Source organism: Trichechus manatus, unplaced genomic scaffold (genome assembly GCF_000243295.1).
Source record: "Trichechus manatus latirostris isolate Lorelei unplaced genomic scaffold, TriManLat1.0 scaffold00142, whole genome shotgun sequence".
Taxonomy (NCBI): domain Eukaryota; kingdom Metazoa; phylum Chordata; class Mammalia; order Sirenia; family Trichechidae; genus Trichechus; species Trichechus manatus.
In genome coordinates this window covers 2,586,662-2,611,066 of record NW_004444078.1, presented here as the reverse complement: position 1 = coordinate 2,611,066, position 24,405 = coordinate 2,586,662, and the positions used below count along the sequence as shown (strand labels likewise).

General features: G+C 36.5%; 1 protein-coding gene across 2 annotated transcripts in view; it reads right to left on the bottom strand.

Annotated features, from left to right (window-relative positions):
• HIBCH (3-hydroxyisobutyryl-CoA hydrolase) overlaps positions 1–24,405 on the bottom strand; it is a 99,565-nt gene that overhangs the window by 50,569 nt on the left and 24,591 nt on the right. For both annotated transcript variants that reach the window (XM_023739884.1, XM_023739883.1), the window contains exons 5-6: positions 19,462–19,542; positions 13,234–13,286 (exon numbers count right to left, since the gene is read on the bottom strand). In XM_023739884.1, the coding sequence (XP_023595652.1) occupies positions 13,234–13,286; positions 19,462–19,542 (134 nt within the window). The remainder of the gene's footprint in view (positions 1–13,233; positions 13,287–19,461; positions 19,543–24,405) is intronic.

The following is a 24,405-nucleotide window of genomic DNA, read 5'->3' as shown; positions in this document are numbered from 1 at the left end:
CATTCTGGATTCGATTAAGATGATCTGGGATTGCTAGTGCCCTTAGTCTAAACACCTACCAGAAGCAAAGGTACATCTTCCTTGGAGTAAAATAATGTCATCCTAGGACTCAAAAAATCTCTACATTTTTAATACTCAATTAGAAATTACTCAGAAACAATCAGCACTCAATTAGAAACAATCAGCACTCAATTAGAAATAATCAGACACAGAAGACCACGTAACTAAACCTAAGAGAAACAATATACAATAGAAACAGGTTCTCAGAATATATAAAATTAGATTTGTTGTATCTGAGCACTTTATAATTATAAAATATAGTATCTCAAAGGTTTCTGCCATAAAATTTACCTTATTTGAATCAAAATAGCTACTATATACCAACTTGCTTTTAATGTGATAATGATACCTTTTTCTGTCCTTTTTCATTTAACCCTTCTGTGCCTAAATATATTCTAAATATAGTTAAGATGTCTCATAAGCACTCTAACATTCTTTGTTTTTTACTTGGGTTATTATTAAACAATCGTCTTTGCATTACTGTGCATATACTGTGCCCAGAAAGTACAAAGAATTTGATCCTTATTTATAATCTGCTACAAATAATGCTAATATGGACAAGCATAAATAACACAGGAACAAAAACGGAACACAAATATAAATTTAGTCAAGCTCATATTCTGTCACCATGAACATGAAAAAGCTAAGTCACTTGTTTTAAACTCTAACATATTAAAAAGGCAAAAATTAGGCAAATTAAGACTGTTTTTATTAAGGGACATAGCTAGATGAGTTTTCAGACTTTTCAGTAGGGGGAAACAGTTGGCATAGATTTACTTAAGGCTTTTAAAGATCTAATTATAATTACTTTAAGAACAAATTGTTCAAAAATGCAAATATGGTAATCAGTAACTAGAAATAAATGTTCACTTCTATGTTTCCAGATAATAGTACTATTCTAGAAAAAAACTGTTAATACAAATAACTGATAATTATAAGAATATTTAAAGTTAATTTATAATATAGTCAACACTCCACGAAGTATATTAATGGCAAGATCAAGCAGAAGAAATGTAATGTATATGAATTCCTTAACACACAAATGCAGACACACAGGAAACAATTCAGTTTGGTGCTTGAAAAATAAATGCTCCAAAGTAAACTGAGCAATTACAGTTAAGAAAACAACAAACTCAGAAAGTCACATGATGAGGTGATGTGACTTGCACATCAAGTGTCATGAAATTTAAATTTTAATCAGAGAATGAGTAAGCTTTTAACCAGAAAAGAACACTGCTTCACAGTTATCTGAGAATATGTGACAGTCTTCTCTTACCATTATTCAGGATTATAAATGGTACTTTGAAATAGAAGTATATTTTTGTTAGAAATTCAAATAGATTTTTCATTATACATTATTTCACTATGGTATAAAAGTATCATAACTATAAGTTTCATAATGTATCTCTGGGACCACACGCATTAGATTAGCAATCAAATCAGCAGTCTCCACAGTAAAAGACATTTTATTATGTTTCCCACATTATATTAATATATTAATAGGCTATTAGGTTCACACATATTAATGTGAATAGAATACATAATAATATATAAATTATATATAATGAGAGTGATATATATGGTCTATAACGAGAATTCCTAATAACAGTACAACTGAGCTAAGCACTTTTTTCCTTTCTAGTTGAAGATTATATTCATTCCCACAATCCTACCTCTGACATAGAAAAAAACTACATATGAACCAACATGACTTCTGCACTATTCTAGCATCATTCCTCCATTTACCAATCACACAGGAACTAATTCATGTTACAGAAGCACACACTATAGAGCATACTGTACCTACAGGAGTCCCAAGTTATACTTCTTGCCCAGGTAGCAACCTAAGTTTCAGCCTGCATAACCAATTTCAGACAAAACACTCCCATACAGATAGCCCACAGGCACCACACACTTAACATGCCCAAAATTAAACTTCTCTCTCTTCTCCCTCCCTACTGGATCCCTCAAGCACTCTTCCTCCTAAATCTTAGTAAACAGTGCCACCATTCACTCCATTGCCCAGTTTAGAAATCTGAAAGTCCATCTTTGCCTCCTCTCTTTTCTCTCTCACATTTGATCCATCATCAAATCTCACCAGGTCTACCTCCTAAATATCTCTCTTAAATGAATCTAATTTTCTAATTCCCACTTCTTGTTGTTGTTAGCTGCTGTTAAGTTGGTCCACGACTCATGGCAACTCCATACACAACAAGTTCGGACTGTTGTAATCCATAGGGTTTTCACTGGCTGATTTTTCAAAAGGAGATTGCCAGGCCTTTCTTCCTAGTCTGTCTTAGTCTGGAAGCTCCACTGAAACTTGTACAGCAACACATAAGTCTCCACTAACAGATGCGTGGTACCTGTGCATGAAGTACACTGGCCGGAAATCAAACCTGGGTCTCCCACACAAACGGCAAGAATTCTCCCACTGAACCACCAATGTCCTCTTCATTCCCACTGCCCTAGTTCAAATCACTACTATCTAACACCTGGATTCCTACAAGACCTGGTCGCCATGAGTCAGAATCAATTTGATGGCAACTGGTTTGGTGGTGTTTTTTTTTTTGTTTTTTTTTTTTTAAATCTCCTTATCTCCAGTCCTATCCCCCCTCCAATCTATTCTCCCCAGGGAGAAGTTATTTTTCTAACATGTAAATATGTTCAAGTCATTTTCCCTGCTAAAAACACTTAAATGGCTCTCCATATAGATCTCAGGATAAACTACTTAACATGTCCCATAAAAGGGGAGTGATCTGGCTACATGCTTACCAGTCTGGCCTCAGAATTTACCACTCTTTCTCCCTCATATTCCGTAATTTAGGCACAGTGAACCTCCCCCAAATATACGTTCTCTCTCAAATCTCATTTTCACAGATGTTATTCCTTCTAGTTAGTACACTGTTCCTTCCACACTGCATCAACCCCTTTACACACTTGTACCAACCATATCCCATTTCTCTACTCCCCTGAAACTACTTGCTTTTTTCCCCAGCTAATTAATTACTCCTTTAAGTCTCAGCTTACATATAACTTCCTCCAGGATGCTTTCCCTCCACCATCCCATCAATAAACTACTCACAAATACACACACAGTTAAGGCTGGCACCCTTTTATGTATTTTCAGACCACTGTGTACTTGCCTCTCTAGACCGTAAGCTCATGAGGAAAGAGAATATGTCTGCTGGGTTCACTATTTTATCTCCAGGGCCTAACCAGTATCTAGTGCATGTGTTTTGCTGGCTGAGTAAAACAGTTGACAATAATCTCAAATAATGGCTAAAATCATAATGAACCTCTAGTTAGTCTCCAACATTATATATCCACATGCCCATATATCCTTAGGGTAATGAATTTTATGGACAAGAGAAGTCCCCCTCCCCCTTTCTTCTCTGTGAAGCAGTGTGCTGCCTCATTAGGGAAAAGAGCCCTCAAGACCACAAATCATCCACCCCAATAAGGTGGAGATGGAATGGAGACAGGGTAAGAATTGCACTGGCGGGAGTCATTCCCAGAACCTAGGGTCCTTTCACAGTTAAAAACGAACATGCAAAATGAACAATAAAAAAAAAACCTGACCCAATATGACCAATAGGAAATGGCCAAGGAAAAAGAAACAGGCTCCCTGTAGATTTGAGAATCTACAAACCTGTGAAACTTGCCAAGAATTTCCATACTTCTAGAAAGTTAAAGTTTTAGATCCAGAATGCAATAGCTCAAAATAGGGAGGGGGGAAAAGGGCAGTGAAGCCAAGTTCCTGGTAAATAAATGGAAAAAACAGTTTCCATGGAGTAGATTCCAACTCATGGAGTGGTGGCAGAGTAGAACTGTGCTCTGTAGGGTTTACAATGGCTGGTTTTTCAGAAGTAGATGGCCAGGCCTTTTTTCTGAGGCACCTCTGGGTGAACTCAAACCTCCAACTTTTCAATTAGCATCCAAGTGCATTAACCATGTGCATTACCCAGGGACTCCAAAGAAATGGAAGCACTCCCCAATTCTGTATTTAGATATCTCTGGACTAAAAGATGGGGGCAGGGGGGCAGGGAAGGTGGAAAATAAAGGGTTCTATTTAATATGATAGTCAAGGGGTAAGATGGACTTAAACAGACCACCTGAATCAAACTGCCAAGCAGCACAGGAAGAGACGTTAAGAGATAATTCACTGCATCATTGAAAAACTTACATAACCTAATGCTTATCTGTGAAAGAGGCTCATGAAGAAACTGAACAAACCTAAAAAGTTATTATGAGAAATTCCGCAACTGAAAGCAATCCTAATTCTCCCTCAGTAAGACAGAAGAAAATCTAAGACAGAAGAAAATACAGTAGAGAGAATTCCAGCAGAAGGAAAGAAAAAAATACCAAACCTAACCAGCTCTAGCTAGAAAAAGATGTCCACACATGGAGAAAGTTCAATAGTAAACTTAGACAAAAATGAATGTCTATAAACACACACCCTATCTACTTAGAAACCCAAAGAAAGTTCCCCTCTATTTTTCCTCTAACTGCTCCAGTTGCTACTAATAGCTCAATCTTGAGGGAGGCACTTCTCATGTTCTGACTCCTCCTTTTCTATGTATTCCTCCTCTCTTGATAGATCTTATTACTTTCTCTCTGAGACAACTTTACCTGCCAACATAGGCTTTTTACTACTACTTCCCAGTAAAACTGCACTGTAGTTCCTTTCTTTAGTCTCTATCTGATCTTCCTTTACCTTTTCACATTCACTTCAATTCTGGGTTTATCATATTTGAGGCTGCTTTCACCTTAAACCCCCAAAAGACAAATAAGAATCACAAAATTCAACTTGTGTGTGTTTTATATTGATGTACCTGAAATCAAGTCGCCTTGCTCTAGAGGGATAGTCTTAGCAATAAGAATGTCTATCAAGAGAAGTTCTCATTCACTGGACAAAAGCTGGTTATTCTAAAAATGATTCTTCTCCCCAGACGCTCTGTTAACCCAGAACTGAAGCCATTCCTGAAGCCCACTCTTCAAAGATTAGACAGGACTATAAAACAAAAAATAATACTCATGAGGAGTGTGCTTCTTGGTTCAACCAGATACACAAGACCAAATAGGCAGCTCCTGTCTGGAGGCAGAATGAGAAGGCAGGAAGGGACAGGAACTAGTTGAATGGACACAGGGAACCCGACGTGGAAACGTGGAGTGTGCTGTCACATTGTGGGGATTGCAACTAATGTCACGAAACAATATTTGTATAAATTTTTGTATGAGAAATTTAAAAAGATTACAGCCAAGAAAACCTTATGGAGCTCAGTTCCATTCTGTAACATATGGGGTCACCATGAGTTGCAATCGACTCGAAAGCAACGGGTTTCTTCTTGGTTTAAGGTACTGTACAGTGTAAAAAATACACAAAATACAGGAAAATAAAAATAAATCACAATTGTAAATAATAACTAAGTAAAAATAATTCTTTATTTCTATATAGCTAAGCCACTCATTTAGTCCTTGGAAGGTGAAGGGAACAATGACTGACAAATTGCATGCAGGAGCAAACATATGATCAATTTCCTAAGCACAGCCCTTTCCACCTTTATTGAATGAATAAAGAACATTCTTTTGTTGGCAAATTGTAGCTTTTACAATGAAGTCTCAAGCATGGGCAACTGAATGGCAAAATGTAAATTTAAAATCTTTTTCAGGCTTTGTTAATGATTTTATATTTGATCTTTTCAAAACTTCTTTGCTGGTTTTCTCATTTGAGAATGGTCTGGGGCCCATCTCTCAGGGCATTATACAATGTAGATACACTAAGGAATTTTATAATGACAAAAAAAAAAATTAAATGACATGGGGGTAGGGTGGGAGGAAGTGTACCAAAATAAGTTAAACTCAAAAATTTCTCTAAAGTTCTCCTTTAATTTAGTTAATAAAATGCTTTCATTTCTTCTTTCATAAACTCTCAGGTCTCATTAAGTGACTAGATGCTGTTAAAAAAAAAAACAAAAAAAAAACCCTAGCACTTTATTATAATAAAAAAAGTTTCTTAAATGTCATCCATTTGATTGTCACTAACAGCAGTAAAAACAGGATACCTTTTAAAACTGTGCAAAGAAGTTACCTATTGTGTCTTACAGATCTTTGCAATATTAACATAATGCAATCTTTGAAGACCGCTAATTCTCTTCATATAAGAAAAAAACATGTCTTAATGACATTACCAATGGCTGGACTTAATCTGATTCAGTAGCTCCCAACTGGTTTGTGTCTTCCAATTAAGTCATTTGGATATTTTATATGCTCATTGTTTCTATTCCATTCAATTCCCACTTCTCTATTCATTAGAACATGTTCTTTCTAAAATATGCTTTAAAACTTTTAATTTTCCACTTACTGATCACAAAACTCTTTTGATAGTAGTATCTTAAAGGATATAATACACGTCACTAACTTTATTACTACTGTAAAATGGAGAGGCAGACAGACAGACTTAAAAGTTCTTTAAATCCAATTCAGTTGGGGGAGAGGAATGAGGGTGGAAAACTTAAGGATTTTTCTCCGTTCTCTAACTGAAATTTTAATTTTTAAAACAAATTTACTTTTGTTTTAGCTTGAAAAATATAACTTCAGATATTTAAAATAAAAAGAAAAGGAAATTAAAATTTTAATTTCAGATTGAACTATTCTTTCAAATCTCCCTTCATAAAAAAAATTAACTCAGAAATACTGGAATGACATAATTTAACATAATTTTGATCAACTAAATGGAGAATGACTCCAACATTCATTTTTATTTTATTGTATACCAAAATAATGAGTAAACATTCAATCTCTGAAATCTGAAACATAATAAAATTTAGCCATCTCCTCTATAAAATTCTGTACTACTCTTCATCGTGGATAACAAGAGACAGTAAAACTGTCATTTTCCATGCTAGGAAAAAATATTACTTTGTATAGCAAAAAAAAAGAGAGAGAGAGAGAAAAGTAAAAAAAATTAAGCTCTATGGCACCATCTCTTGGACTGTTAAAGTTTTCTTAACAAAACTATTACAAGAGGAGTCCTTGGATAGTGCAAAATTAACAGGCTCAGCCGCTAACTGAAAAGTTGGAAGTCTGAGTCCACCCAGAGGCACCTCAGAAAAAATGCCTGGCAATCTACTTCCTAAAAAATGAGCCATTGAAACACCAGAAGAAAAACTAGCTAACTGGGAGCTCCTAAAAATCCAACACTTATGCTCATCAAAAGACTTCACCAATGAGTCAAAAGACAACTTACAGACTGGGAAAAAATTTTTGGTTATGACAAATCCGATCAGCATCTAATCTCTAAAATCTACAAGATACTGCAAAACCTCAACAACAAAAAGACAAATAACCCAATTAAAAAATGGGCAAAGGATATGAACAGGCACTTCACCAAAGAAGACATTCAGGTGGCTAAGAGATACATGAGCAAATGCTCACAATCATTAGCCATTAGAGAAACGCAAATCAAAACTATAATGAGATACCATCTCACCCCAACAAGGCTAGCATTAATCCAAAAAACACAAAACAATAGATGTTGGAGAGGTTGTGGAGAGACTGGAATACTTATACACTGCTGGCAGGAATATAAAATGGTACAACCACCTTGGAAATCGATTTGGGGCTTCCTGAAAAAGCTAGAAATAGAAGAACATATGATCCAGTAATCTCACTCCTTGGAATATATCCTAGAGAAATAAGAGCTGTCACACGAATAGATATATGCACACCCACGTTCACTGCAGCACTGTTCACAGTAGAAAAAAGATGGAAACAACCTAGGTGCCCATCAATGGACGAATGGATAAACAAACTATGGTATACGCACACAATGGAATACTATGCAGCAATAAACAACAATGACAAACCCATGAAACATAACATGGATGAATCTGGAAGGCATTATGCTGAGTGACATTAGGCAGTTGCAAAAGGATAAATATTGTACGAGACCACTATTACAAGAACTCAAGAAAAGGTCTAAACACAGAAGAAAACATTCTTTGATGGTTATGAGGGTATGGAAGGGGGCGGTATTCACTAACTAGATAGTAGATAAGAATAATCTTAGGTGAAGGGAAGGACAACACACAATACAGGGGAAGTCAGCACAACTGGACTAAACCAAAAGCTAAGAAGTTTCCTGAATACAACCAAACACTTTGAGGGACAGAGTAGCAGGGGCAGGGGTCTGGGGACCATGGTTTCAGGGGACATCTAGGTCAACTGGCATAGTAAAGTCTATCAATAAAACGTTCTGCATCTCACGTTGGTGAGTAGCGTCTGCGGTCTTAAAAGCTAGCAAGTGGCCATCTAAGATGCATCAATTGGTCCCAACCCGCCTGGAGCAAAGGAGAATGAAGAACACCAAAGACACAAGGAAAATATTAGCCTAAGAGATAGAAAGGGCCACAAAGACACAAGGAAAATATTAGCCTAAGAGATAGAAAGGGTCACAAAAACCAGAGACTCCATCAGCCTGAGACCAGAAGAACTAGATGGTGCCCGGCTACCACCAATGACTGCCCTGACAGGGAATACAACAGAGTCCCTGATGGAGCAGGAGATAAGTGGTGTGCAGAACTCAAATTCTAGTAAAAAGACAAGACTTAACGGTCTGACTGAGACTGGAGCAACCCCAGAAGACAAGGCCCCAAGACTCTCTGTTAGCCTAGATCTGAAACCATTCCTGAAGCCAACTCTTCAGACGTTGATTAGACTGGACTATAAGACATAAAGCGATACTCGAGAAGACAGTGCTTCTTAGCTCAAGTAAATACATGAGACTAAGTGGGCAGCCCCTGTCCGGAGGCAAGATGAGACAGCAAAAAGGGACAGTAGCTGGTTGAATGGACACAGGAAATCCTGGGTGGAAAGGAGGAGTGTGCTGTCACATTATAGGGAGAGCAACTAGGGTCACATAACAATGAATATATTAATTTTTGTATGAGAAACCGACTTGAACTGTAAACTTTCACTTAAAGCACAATTTAAAAAAATCAGCCATTGAAAACCCTATGCAACACAGTTAAACACTGACACACATCAGGTCGCCATGAGTTGTAATCAACTCCACAGCAACTGGTATTATTACAAGAAACAATTTATGATCAGAGTCACGATAAAGACAGATAATTACTATCAGTACACACTTCATAAGCCACATTTGCCCTATTTTATTCTCATACTTCCATATTAGGATTCAAATATGTATATATGTTAAATAATTATGTGTTAATACAAAACTTCTACTAAAAATTCTTAAAATAAAGGTCTTTTGAATAACAAACTATAGGTTCTCAACACCTTATAGTAGTGGTTCTTCAAGTGTTACCCCCAACCAGCATCATCGTCTGGGAACTTGTTAGGAATGCCACACCTCAGACTGACTAAACCGTGTCTTAACAAGCCCTCCAAATGATTCTGGAACAGTAGTGGTTCAGTGGTAGAATCCTCCCCTTCCATATGGGAGGGGACAATGGTGGTTCAGTGGTAGAATTCTCTCCCCTTCCATGCAGGAGACCTGGGTTCAATTCCCAACCAATGCACCTCATGCGTAGCCACCACCTATCTGTCAGTATAGGCTTGTGTGCTGCTATGATGCTGAACAGGTTTCAATGGAGCTTCCAGACTAAGACAGACTAGGAAGAAAGGCCTGGCAATCTACTTCCAAGAATCAGCAATGAAAACCCTATAGATCACAAGGGAAAACCCTACAGATCCACAACCAATCATGGGAATGGAGCAGGACCAGTCAGCATTACATTCCCTTGTGCGTGGGGTCACCACGAGTTGGGGGCCTACTCTACAGCCGCTAGCAACAACAACAACATGTGCAAGATCTATATGAGCAAATCAAAGAATATCTAAATAAATGGTGAGATATTCTATATTCCTGGATAGGAATTAAGATGTCAATTCTTCACAACTTAATCTAAGGGTTCAATGCAATCCCAATCAAAATCCTGGCAAGTTATTTTGTGGATTATCAACAAACTGGTTTTAAAGTTTATATAAAACCCAAAGCTCACTGCCATTGAATTGATTCCGACTCATAGTGACCCTATAGGACACAGCAGAACTGCCCCATAGGGTTTCCAAGGCTGTAAATCTTTACAGAAGCATATTGCCACATCTTTCTCCCGCAGAGCAGCTGGGGAGTTCAAACCACTGACCTTTGGGTTAGCAGTCGAGAGCTTTAACCACTGTGCCACCAGGGCTCCTTACAAAGTTTAGATGGAAAGGTAAAAGACCCAGAATAGCCAACACAATACTGAAGAACAGACTTGGAGGACTGTCAACATCTGACTTCAAGACTTAGAATAAAACTACAGTGATCAAGATAGTGCGATATTGGTGAATACAGACTAAATCTCTGAAACATTGAACAGATGGAATTCTGAAAATGATAATTCCCTGTAGCAAGATTACTGGAAGTTTTTATGTCTCTAACTCTGTCAACAGCACCTTATTTGCTGTATATGACTTCACTTTCCAGGATACAGTACACTATACCTCTGGTTCCTCCAACCTACTCGTTTTGCCCATTTGTTCTCTAAGAATTGCAGTCTCTAGTTAATGCAAAAAAAATTAGTGTATCAAAAAGCAACACAAATGTAATAGAGATGGTTACCCAATTTTCTAGTTGGTAGGGATATCATATTACTGAATCAGGGATAAATCTGAAGTCTTTTTATTTTCTCACTGGCAGGCAAACATAGAGAGGTTATCTATTACCTTTTCAAGAACCATACATCAACCCTAAAGTTAATAAAAATGCCAGTGTCTGGCAATAAACTAACAAGCCTAGTTATTAGTGATGATCAAGTTTTAATATTTCCTTTGTGTTCAAAGACACTACAATGGAAGCTGAAAAAAAATTTATCAGACTGGATGAAATTTTAACCTGAAAGTTCTGGTTTTATATTTATGTTAGCATAGTTTTAACAGTGCCATCTTTAAGTACATCCAGATAAACAGTCTTTTTCAATCATTCAAATCTTATTTTTTCTTTAAATAATTCCAATACTTGACTTTTTAAAAATCTATTTGCACATAAAAACTTTGGTTAACTAACCCTCAAAAATGTTATTATCTGATTTCTTTCATTTGGAAAGCAGATTTCTAAACATATGAAAAAATAAAGAAACCATGTAAAAAAGATGGCATGCCATTTGGCTTTTTAATTTTATAAAGATATGAAACTCATAGGAAAGCTCTATTTGGTAAGATCAGTTGCTTGATCTTTCTTGCCCAGTGAATTAACAATTGCTAACATTTTTAATAGAGCCAATGACTCAAAAAAATGCTTTTGACTTCTCTTTTACATTACAGGTTAAATCTGGCACTTCTGGAAAATACCTAAAGGTGAATGATAGTGTTAGAAATCAAGACTCCTCCATTTTTCCTGGCTCCTGATATTTTAGGAAAAAAAAAAGCAGCAACAGATTAAAAAGTATAGAGCCCTCTAATAGTAAGCTCATGATAGCCTTAGTAAGTACTTCAAATCTGAAAGCATAGCCAATTCTGAATTGGTTACCTGTATCATTTGTATTAATGTACTTGAATGTCTAACAACGTTGCTCTTTTGAAACTATCTCTAGCTTTCACTCACTAATGAAAAAGTTTTCAGTGTAACTACTTGCTATCATTCCTATCATTCGTTTTCATTAAGGGAGAAAATCATTTCAGTGTGTAAGGACACAAAATAGAAAATAAAAGTTTGGGTTTTACCAAACAACAGTTTAGCTTAACTAGTAAAAAATGTCTGCCTTGAGTATTATGCTCTTTTAAGGTCTATCTATATAGGATTAAATTGACAACAGCAATTCGAAAGATAGGAATCTTAGGAGGCGGTAAATTTATGTTAATGGAAGAGGTACAATTTTTCGGAAACGGAGTGTGAGAATGGTTACACAACTTGAGTGTAATCAATATCACCGAATCGTACATGTAGAAACTGTTGAACTGGTGTATGTTTTGTTGTATGTATTATCAACAATAACATAAAAATAAATTATTAAAAAGTAGTTTGGGTTTTCTTTCAATAATCAGAAAAAACTGAATTGTAGCAATGCACAAATGGATATAACAAGGGAAATATTAAATGGCCAATAAATTTCATCATGATCAAACTCTGCTTTCCTCGTGTCACTCTCCTGTAAGAATGGATAACAGGCCCTGACTCCATCTAGTCCACAAAGTTCTCTGCTCAGTTTTCAAAGTCTTTTGAACAAGTCCCCCAACCCACTTATTCCACAAACTTTCATATTCACCTGTTTGACTTCTCTATCATACAGATCTCTTCACTCTTCCCTGGATAAATATTTCCATACTAGTCCTTTGCCCAGGCTACTCCCCTTGCCTAGAATGCCCACCGGTCTCCTATTATCTACCTAAGTCCTATCAATCTTTCTAGGCTCAGCTCAATTCATATGTTTTCTATAAAGCCCTTTTCCCACAATGAAGACCAATTTTGATCTGTCACTTCTTTAAAGGTATATTCTTTGCTATAGTCAGTGCCATACAACTTACCACTTGTTTTATAATTATCTTATATTCTCCAATTCCATATCAAGCTATCTGAGGCAGTTACATTTTAAACTTCTTTGTAATGCACAAATAGGCTATCATTGAAACAAAATAAATATTTATCAACTGATAGAAATCCAGTTTCAGAGAACTTCATGAAGAATTCATCCATTTTCACTAAGGTGAAATTTTGTGCAATAGGTACACTTTAGGCAACCACATCCCACTATTCAGAGTCTAAGAAAAAACCCAACATTACATTTCTTTTCTGAAGCTGATAGAAGCAATCAGTTCACTAGTAAGTAGAAAAAGGGCTCTACATATTTAAAAAAAAAAAATCAATCAATTTGTTTGACTAAAAAAGCTTACTAATGCTAGGAGTTAAAATAGCATATAAAATAATTAAGAACATAAAATATTCTTTTTAGTTGAGATAGTCTAAAAGTGCTATAAGCAAATATTATGTTTCAAATCGGCAGGGATCCAAAATCCATGATGATTTTGTTTCAACAAGTTCTACAAAAATACCTAGTGCTCTACTGTATTACATTCATCACCTCACTTCTGGTTAGTAAATATTAACTTTTTTTTTTTTTTAAATACAACTCACTTATGTCAATGACGAGAGTAAAACAGTCTACTTACTCCACCCATTGTAATTCCATGAATAAGTGCAACATATGGTTTCCGGCAAGAAGCTAAAAAGAAATAGAGCTGTAATTAATTGCCATTTTTAAAATACATTCACTTTTTACCAAAAATCACATATTACATGAGCTCTGAGTATTTTCCCTAATAAATTTTTGCATAAAATATTAAATGAATGGTTTGTAAAATGTTATTTTTTAATGTCAGTTCATGCCCAATCCTGATCTTCTATTCATTATCATTTAACTAAACACTTCAATTTGAAACAAATGAAAGCGTAGTATAACTCAGCTATTAAGAAATACAATTAACATTTATTTGCCTTATAGACCACCCATGTTTATGTACACAACTGTACTTTAAAGCACATAATTTGTTTTCTATATATCTGAAGAGGTATCTGGATACACACAGAGAAGTGCAGCATATAGAAAAAAGCATGAACTGGGAGTTAGAAGACCCAGATTCTAGTCTCAACTTTATCATGAATTGGCAATTCAACTGGGCACAACTTAAATGTTCTGTGTGTGTGTTATGTGATATAATACACACACACATCATATGACAAATGGATGAGTTTCATCTATAAAATGATGAGGCTTAACAGCCTTAGAAGTTCCAGGTGGAAAATTCTGTTAATCATACAAACTTTTACTCTTTTCCTTTCCTTTTTTTGTCTTTCCTTTGAGATGGAGTTGCCTAGAACACTAGAAAACTGTAAATCATTGAGCTTTTATTATAGCTTGTTGCCAATATTACTCCTTGCCAGAGGCCAATATAAAACTGCAGAGGTTTGATCCATCTGGTAGTTCTGTAAATATCCCCAACTACCCAAACCAGCCACCAAAGCACAACTCTAACATCACATTCTCAAGGACTTCTACAGTCCTCCATTTTGACCTGCAGTTCCCTAGCAACTATAGCAGAAAATTCTCTATTGATTGGGATGGAGATACATGTGTGTGTGCGCACACAGGCACACATATAATAGACGCATATATTTCAGATATAAAATATCAGAAAGCTAATTAATGCAGGACATGAAGCCATATTCTGTCAAATTCCTTACTGACTATGATATATCTTGAAGATATTACAGACTGAATTACATCCCCCATAAAGATCATTAAAGTCCTACCCACCATACTTGTCTAGAAATAAGGTCTTTGAAATGTTATCAGTGAAGTTAACATGAGCTCATACTAGAGTAGGATGGGTCCTGATTCAATCTGAGTGGTGCCCTTATAAAGAGGAAAAGTGACAGAGACAGACACAGAGGGAAGATAGCCAGGCCATGTGACACAGCAGGCCGAGGTTGCTGCCGCTGCAAGCCATGGAAAGCCTAGGACTTCCAGAAGCTGCGAAAGACAAGAAAAGACCTTCCCTAGAGCCTTCAGAGAGAGCATAGCCCTGCTGACACTCTGAATTGGGACCTCTAGCCTCCAGAACTGTGAGATAATAAATTTCTGTTCTTAAAAGCTACCCGGTTTGCGGCACTTCATTATGGCAGCCCTGGGAAATGAACACAGGGGCTTTCTCTCTGTATATTAACATTTTTACCAAACTCTTTTTTTCAAATTCCTCAGAGGTTTTAGCCTATCTCCTTTTGTTTAGTATAGAATTGCACCGTCCAATATGATAGCTACCAGTCACATATGGCTATTTAGATTACAATTAATTCAAATTAAGTTAAACTTAAAATTCAGTTTCTTGGTCACACAAACTACTTTCAAGTGCCCAATAGTCACATATGGCTAGTGGCTATTACACTGAACAGCAAAGATACAGAACATAACCATCTCTACAGAAAGTTCTTTTAGACAGTGTTAGTATAGAATATTAGAATGAATAAAACATTCTAAGTTAATTTAATATATGGAATTTTAGGCTTTGAGCTAAAGTGGGAAACCATCCATTCCCCACTCCTGCTTCAAAGACACAGAAATACTTGGAAAAAATCAGTTTTAAATGCATAACCAACTTCAAAGCCAGCAAAGTCCCCCCAGGTGAAACAAACTCAAAAGCAGAGTGGAAGCTACAGCCAAAGAACTCATGGGTATGGGTGTGTGTGTGTGTGTGTGCGTGTGCGTGTGCGTGCGTGCGTGCGTGCGTGCGTGCGTGCGTGCGTCTTATCATAGGGAGTAGGGGGTTAATTTTAATTCTGGGCCACGTATCTATGCAATGATATACCTGCATAAAGCCTCACGTTAGGAAGACCTATTCTATTTGTAAAACAGGACTAGAAAAACTCTATCTGCTGATCCAGCAATTCAGTAAGGAAGCTTACCTTCTGCCTAGAAGAGTAGATGGGAAAAAGTCAGAGAAATCGGACGCTCAAGCACTGGATAACAACCACCACCTCTACAACTGAAAAAACGGAACAACCCTAACAAATCTGAAATAGAAGGAACGTCCTTAACTCGGTAAAAAAAATTCTGCAAGAACAAGACACCACCGCAATCATTTAACACTACAATAGAGGTCTTAGTCAAAATAAAATACAAGAGAAGTCAAAAATACAAGGATTAGAAAGGAAGAGAAGAAAAAAATTAGGCAATTCTACCTTCTGCATATATATATAGAAAAGCCAAACACATCTACGAAAATACTATTAGAATTAATAAAAAATTTCAGCAGAGCTGCTGCATGTAAGACCAAGATACTAAAATCAAAAGCATTTCTAAATCTAAATGCCAGAAATAGTCAATTAGAAATGTAGTAGGAAAAGAACTGCCATTAAATGTAGTAGCAAGAACCACAAGCTACCTAAGGATAAAGTCTTTAAAAAAAAAATCAAGCAAGTATGAAGAAAATTACAAAACATCATGGAAGAACATGGAAGTCAACCTCATGAAAACATTTTAAAACTGGTTTATGGTGATGATTGTACAACCTTAACTTTACTAAAAATCACTGAATTATACACCTGAAATGGGTGCATTTTATGGTATGTAAATTATAACTCCATAAAGTTTTTGTTTGTTTGTTTAAGTCTATGTGAATAAATGAAGTGACATGTCATATTCATGGATAGAAGACTCAATATCAATTATGTCAATTCCCCCCAAATTAATATAATTAATTGTCATTCCAATCAAAATCTCAACAGGATCTTTTGTGGAACCAGGCAACTCAATTTTAAAATTTATATGGAAGATCAAAAGTCCAAGAATAGCCAAGACAATTCTAAAATAAAACAAGGATAATTTGCTCTACTGGACAGAGACATATTTTAAAGCTATAATAATTATAACACTGTAATTCCAATATAAGTAAAGACAAATAGATCAATTAACAAAATATCGCAGAAACAGATCTGGGCACGTATAAGAACTTGGTATATAACTGAAGTGTCATTAAAATCAGCGAGGAAGAGGTGGACCTTTCAATAAAAAGCATTAGGGCACCTGGCTTTCCATATGGAAAATAAAAGATGATATCACATGCAAAAAACTTCCAGGTACATTGAAGACCTAGAGTATAAAGAAATAAAATATTCAAATGGTTAGATGAAAATATAAGAATAACCTAACCTCAGCACAGGAAAAGTTGGTTCTTTTAAGATGCAAAACAGCAGAAATCGAATGGGCACATTTTACTGCATTAAAAAAAGACTTGTATATGTCAAAAGATAACTTAAAATAAAGTAGCAGACTGGAAGAAGTGTACTTGTAATATATATTACCCACAAAAGCTAAGTATCCAGAATACAGAAAGAATTTCTATAAAATTAGCAAGAAAAAGGTAAACAATCCAATAGACGGACAAAGGATGAAAACATACGAAACACAAGAACTATAAGAAAATATCTTCTACTTGTTCAAGGAAATGCAAATAAAAGCCACAATAAGATATTATCACATGCAAAGTTTAACAAATGAGGGAAAGGACATGTAGAAAAGAGTCCCACTTTACAAAACAATTGGGAAACAAACTGAAGATGTATGAACTCCATATAATCCATCAATTCTGCTTCTAATATCCCAGGAGAAAATCTGTCACATGGGTACTAAGGGGACTTACAAGGTGCAACAATCTGTATTAGTAAAAATTGGAAATTACCTAAAATATTCATTAATGTAGGCTAGTAAATAATATTATGAATTTAATAATTCATAATATTAAATACCATAGAACAGTAACATTTCACGTTGTCAAAAACAAGTTAGAAATGGTATACATAATAAGATAGTGTTTATGTAAATTTCAGAAACAAAATGTTTTATTCATAAATACATAGTGAAAATATAAAACATGGACTAGGAGGACACACTACAAATTAACAATAATGACTGCTTCTAGGGAGGAGAGAGGAAAAAGAATGGCACTGAGGAAAGCAACAAAGCTGACTGAACTTCAAACTCATTGTTGTTAAGTGCTGTCAAGTCAGTTCTGACTCACAGCAACCCTATGTACAACAGAATGAAACACTGCCTGGTCCTGTGCCATCCTCCCAACGGTTGCTATGTTTGAGCCCAATGTTGCAGCCACTGTGTCAGTCCATCTTGTCGAGGGTCTTCCTCTTTTTCGCTGGCCCTCTACCTTACCCTGACGTCCTTCTCCAGGAATTGGTACCTCCTGATAACATGTCCAAGAATGTGAGACGAATGCTTGCCATCCTCGCTTCCAAGGAGCACTCTGGCTGTGTTTCTTCCAAAACAGACTTGTTCGTTCTTCTGGCAGTCAATGGTATATTCAATATTCTTTGCCAACACCATAATTCAAAGCTATCAATTCTTCTAAAGTCCTCTTTATTCACTATTCAGCTTTCACATGTATATGAGGCAACTGAAAAGATCATGGCTTGAGTCAGCCACACCTTAGTCCTCAAAGATTTCTGCTTTTTAACACTTTAAAGAGGTCTTTCGCAGCAGATTTGTCTAACAAAATACATCATTTGATTTCTTGACTGCTTCTTCCCTAGGCTTTGACTGTGGATCTAAGTAAAATGAAATCCTTGACAACTCCAATCTTTTCTCCGCTTACCATGCTGTAGCTTAATGGTCCAGTTGTGAAGATTATTGTTTTATGTTGAGGTGTAATCCATACTGAAGGCTGTGGTCTTTGATCTGCATCCAGTAGGTGCTTCAAGTCCTCTTTGCTTTTAGCAAGCAAAGCTGTGTCATCAGCATATCACAGGTTGTTCATGAGTCTTCCACCGATACTGATATCACATTTTTCATATAGTCCGGATCCTCGGCTTATTTGCTCAACATACAGATTGAGTAAGTATGGTGAAATGATACAACCCTAATGCACACCTTTCCTGATTTTAAATCACGCAGTATCCCTTGTTCTGTTTGAACAAATGCCTCTTGATCTATGTACAAGTTCTGCATGAGCACAATTAAGTGTTCTGGAATTCCCATTCTTTGCAATGTTATCCATAATTTGTTAGGATCCACACAGTTGAATGCCTTTGCATAGTCAATAAACACAGGTAAACATCTTTCTGGTATTCTCTCCTTTCAGCCATGATCCATCTGACATCAGAAATGATATCCCTTGTTCCACATCCTCTTCTGAATCTGGCTAGATTTAAACTTACAGTATTACATTTCCTTTAAATATGTTTTAAAATATCAAGCAAAAACAAAATATACATGTCTTAATTCTGGGCTGGTGAGTATACAAGTATTTATGATGTTATTCTCTGTAATTTAACTTTTGAAACCCACACTTGATAAAAGTAAGGAAAGCTTCACTTTCAGTGAAGCCTGGTAACTCGAGTATAAAGAAATTTTCATTCCAGAGGCCCTCAAGAATCAGGAAATAATACTTCATTTTATAAAGAAAATTGAAACCCAATTTTTGTTTTCTTTCCCCCAAAAAGCCAGCCATGTGATCAGGAATCCATGTTTTCATATTGCTTTTGTGGCAAAAAAAAAAGGTAGTTAAGTATAACCTACTATTATAATGAGAATTGTTTTGAAATAAGCAGTCAGAATAGTTTAATTAATTTGATTTATACCAAAGCACTAATCACAACAGTAGCTAATCATTTGTATGATCATTTGTTTAATGGCTCTCTCCCCAACAGACTTATGCTCGATGAAGGCAGGAACCATGGCTATCACCCCTACTATCCTTTACCATAGTGACTGGCACAGAGCCTGGCACATAGTACGTAAAAGATTAACTAAACATCCCTATTAATTACATTTTTAAACAAATCATACTCATTTCTTGATTCCATTTTCAAAGCTGTCGGCAAAGCACACATACCAATGGCATTGTTCAGGATGTATTCGTCTCTGAAGAAATCTTGACTTAGCTTCTTATTTGCCTTTCCAGCTTCTGAGACCGCTACAATTAAAAAAAAGTATAATTGCAAATCACAAAAGGTATTTTCTAGTAAATATAGTCAAAGAGAATAAATTAAAAGTATCGTGATACTAAGTAGACCAGGGCAAACTCTAGAATGGCTTATTATTACAGTTTTGGAGTTGCCCATGCCACAGACATGTTAACAATCATTCATAGATCCACAGCCCAACACCAAAGCCTCAATGCAAAAGTTTCTATTAAGAACTTCTTACAAAGTGTTATACTTAATAATCATAAATTGCTACAAACTGTGTTTTCTTTTAACTTTTCTCTAGCATCTTAATATTTGCTAGACACACTTTTCCTTTAGCAAGACATCTTGACACAATAAAGTACATCTTGTATATACAGTGTATTCCATCTAGTTAAATATTTCTGCCATATCCACCTCACCATGAAACATTTTATTGAACTCTGTATCACACACTATTTTAGGTACTGCAGATAACAAGCGAGCAATTTAATATGGCTGTCCTGGAGTTCAAACTAACAGGAAGACACACTGCTACAATACACTCTTTGAGCTATGCCCACAATAAGGATGCATGCTGTGGAAATGGGAGTGGAACAGTAGTAAATAAAAGAAGGCTGCCCAGAAGAGGTAAGACTGAGCCAAGTTTGAACAGATGGGTGGGGACTTCCTACAAAACAGCAGGGGGAGCTCTAAGAGGAAGCAGTACCTATAAAGACACTCAAGCAACAAAGAACAGAGTAAAATCACAACACAGCAAGTATTTTTAAAAAGCTTAAGGAAAATAGTAAAAGGTGAGGTTAGAGAGGTAAACAAGATAGTAATATCTGAACCTACTCAGTGGCACTGCAGGAGAAAGACACGGTGATCTGCTTCCATAAGATTATAGCCAATGGAGCACATCTACTCTGTCACACATAGGGTCACCACAAGTCAGAATCAACTCAACGGCAATGCATTTGTTTTACTCTTATTTATTAATAATATCAATGGAAATGTAACTTTTCAAAGCCATTGCTACAGCATACTACAGCTGGCTTGGTAAACATATGATCAGTAAATACTTGCTGAAAAACAAATACTATTCGTTGATTTCATTTTTATTGCAATCTCTATTATCTAATGTCCACGCCTCCTACCACAGTCCTACTGCAGCCAATCTTGAGATTGCTATCAAAACTTTCTCTTCCGTGTACTGCAAGCTCATATAAGTCTTCAATGTCTTTAAGCCCTATGAGAATTTTCTACTAAAATACAAATTAAACATATGCATGTTTCCACTTTATAGGGAAGATTTACATAAGAATCCTATTTAGATTTTTAACTCTTTACAATTCTGATTTATCTTTTTTGAAAATGTTTCAAATGTTGACTCATTTTCCTAGTTTTTAAAAGAAAAATTCGGTATCTAATTTTCTCATTCCATGGTTTTCACTGATACATGCCAGAAACATTATCAATGCTTACCAATTCTAAAAGGAATGGAGTGTAAGTTGTACTTTGAATTGAAGCTCTTTTTCCTCAAAAATCTTCCTAGATTTCCTTGTAACCTTATTGTCAATTAGTTAATGTAATTTCACATAAATTAAATGACATTCATAATACCAATTTGTTTTTAATTTTCTAAGTGTCCACTTACTGCTTTGAACTTGGATTTTTAAAGTTTCCTGGAATTGGAATTCATTACTGTATAAATTTAAACTAGAATAATTCTAAAATTAGAATGGTATTTTTAACATCTGTATAAAGTTAGGCCTATATGGATAAACAGCTCGTAGTTAGAAGCAGCTAAACTCTATGCATAAGGCTCTGCCTATCTGTAAACTAATGGGATCCTTTCGTCCTAATTCCAAGGAAAAATTAATCCAAGGATGAAAACAATTTTTTAAAAATATTCTTTTTGTGGGGAGACGGAGCCAATATGGTGCTACAGGCATAAGCACAATGCTGTCCCTCCACGGCAAAGGCCCAAAAACCTAAGTAAAACAGAGATAAACATCAATCCTGGAACCCTAGAGAGCAAGGAGAGGTACAAGCGGAGGTCCTCTATCAGCTAACACAGTACAGATCCACCATCCTGGACTCCTGTCGGAGAGCGGCAGACAAGGAGTACGGGAAAGCAAATTCACAGAGCTCCCAGCAGGAGACAGAGCACCCGGTAACCAGTGAGACACACTTTCCCACCTTCTATCCTTCCTCGCCCTGCTCGACCTTCACCGCTTCCCAGTGGGTGGATTTCTACCTTCCCAGAGGGCTGATGCGCTGCTTCCTGATGGGCTGCAACTGTGGTGTGGGAGATGCCGGTTCCATGTCGCATGGATTCACCCCACCCATACTGGCCGGCTTACTCAGTGTCATTTCTTTGTTGCTGGTATTGCTTTTTCCAGCTTCTTTTGGTTTCATCCCTGCCTCGCACCTCCTCCTCCTTCTTTCTCTCAAACACTTGACTTTGTGTGCCATCTTTGCTTCTTCTTTATAGGCTGTGAAGTGCTGTTCAGCTGGGGACTGCTTCCTCAGTCTGTTTCCCTAGTCTGAGCAGCCACATTGGTGGGATCCCTAGGGTTTTCTTTTTTGTATGTTTTTTCTTTCTTTTTTCCTTTTTATTTTTCTTCATTTCTTGGTTTCTCTCATCTCTTTCTACTTACCTTCTTTTCCTGTCTCCTGAATACCTGGCACTGTGTATCATCTCCATCCCTTATAGCCGGGCTGTACAAATGGCTTGGGGAGCCACTTCCCTGGTCTGCGTAGCCGCGCTGGTGGGATCCCCGGGGGCTGGCTGGCTTATTTATTTATTTGTTACTTACTTAGTTGTTACTTATTTGCTACTTACTTATTTGTTACTTACTTATTTGCTATTTACTTATTTATTACTTACTTATTTGTCACTTACTTATTTGTCACTTACTTTCGGTTTTTCTTCATTTCTTGGTTTCTTCTCTCTACTCCAATGGCAAGCTCCTTCAGCACTATTTTTTTCTCCTGTTTCTCTCTCCTCTCTCTCTTTTCCATACCCAACTTAGCTACACAAATCACAACGTCCCCCTCCCTCTCCCTCCTGTCTATCTGCACCATGTGCTGAACACTGCACTCCCGAGCAGCACAGGCATGACCTACTGGAACCTGCCCTACAATGACCACCGGCTCATTTTGTTAGCCCAATTATGTGCCACAAAAAATCCATTCCAGCCCCTCCCCTTTAGCTGGACCTGCCCTGCTGTACCATAGCTGAGAGACTGGCCCCGTCCATTGGACAAGGAGGTGAAAAATATCATGTTCACAAACAACAAAGAACGCACAGCCCGCCTGCTAGACATAACCAAGTAAAACAAAAAATAGGATGGAACAAACAAATCTACAATCAATAAACAAAGAAAATAACTACTGAATGTCCGGAAGACAGCAGACAATATCAAAACATATTAAAAAAAGGATAGGATGGTTCTAGTAGGCATCGAAAATAAAACACCAGATGACTTTACAGTAGAAGAAAACGCACTAGAACTACCTGATAGGGAATTCAAATCTCTAATACGCAGAATTATCCAAGAGTTGAAGCAAAAAGCAGACAAAAAGGAGGAAAAAACAGACAAGTTTCATGGAATAGGCAGACAAATTCATGGAAAATACAGACCAAAAAAAGAAAAAATTCAGGAAAATAATACAGGAATAAAATGTCAAAATAAATTCACAACTAGAAATCATACAAAAACAGTAATTAGAAATCCAAAAGATAAACAACAAGGCTTCAGAAATGGACAGTGTCGTAGAAGGGCTCAGGAACAGGTCTGAAAGAATAGAAGACAGGATTTGTGAAACTGAAGACAAACATTTGGATACAACTCTGTTTCAGGAAAAATCAGAAAAAAGAACAAAGAAAAATGAAGACACCCTGAAAATTCTGTGCGATTCAATCAAAAGAAAAAATCTGCGAGTGATCAGAGTTCCAGAACAGGGGGAGAAAATGGAAAACACAGAGAGAATCATTGAAGAACTGCCGACAGAAAACTTCCCTAATATCATGAAAGATGAAAAGCTGACCATCCAAGAAGCTCAACGAACCCCATATAGGACAGACCCCAAAAGAAAATCCCCAAGGCATATCATAATCACAATCACGAAAACCAAAGACAAACAAAGAATCCTGAGAACAGCTCGAGAAAAACAAAAAATCACATACAGAGGAGAAACAGTAAGACGAAGCTCTGATTACTCAGCAGAAACCATGCAGGCAAGAAGGCAATGGGATGACATATATAAAACCCTGAAAGAAAAAAACTGCCAACCAAGAATACTATATCCTGCAAAACTCTCATTCAAATATGATGTCGAAATTAGGACATTTCCAGATAAACAGAAATTAAAGGAATATGTAAAAACCAAACCAAACTTACAAGATTAAAGGGAGCCCTTCAGTTTGAGAACAAACAACATCAGACAACAGGCTGAATCTAGGGCACAAGATCACACGAGCCAGATACCAACCCAGGAAATGAACTCTCAAGGACTATTCAAAACCAAAACATTTACAACAGGGAACCAGAGAGGTTAATCTGCAAAGGACAACAACGTCAGAACAATAAAAGAGGGAATAAATGGTGTAAGTATAGGGCTTTCTAATGGAGGAAGGCAAGGTGATAATAGACTGGTTCAAACCTAGGAAGATATGGGTAAATTTCAAGGTAACCACAAAGAAATTTAACAAATCTGCTCATCAAAATAAAGATGAAAAACAGAAAGTCTCAGTAAAAACAAAATCCACAAACAAAAGGAATTCAGCACAGGAGAATAAGAGGAACAAAGAAATCGTCAGCACCACAAAAAAAAGCACTACAAAATGACAGCAACAAACTCACATCTATCAATAATTACAC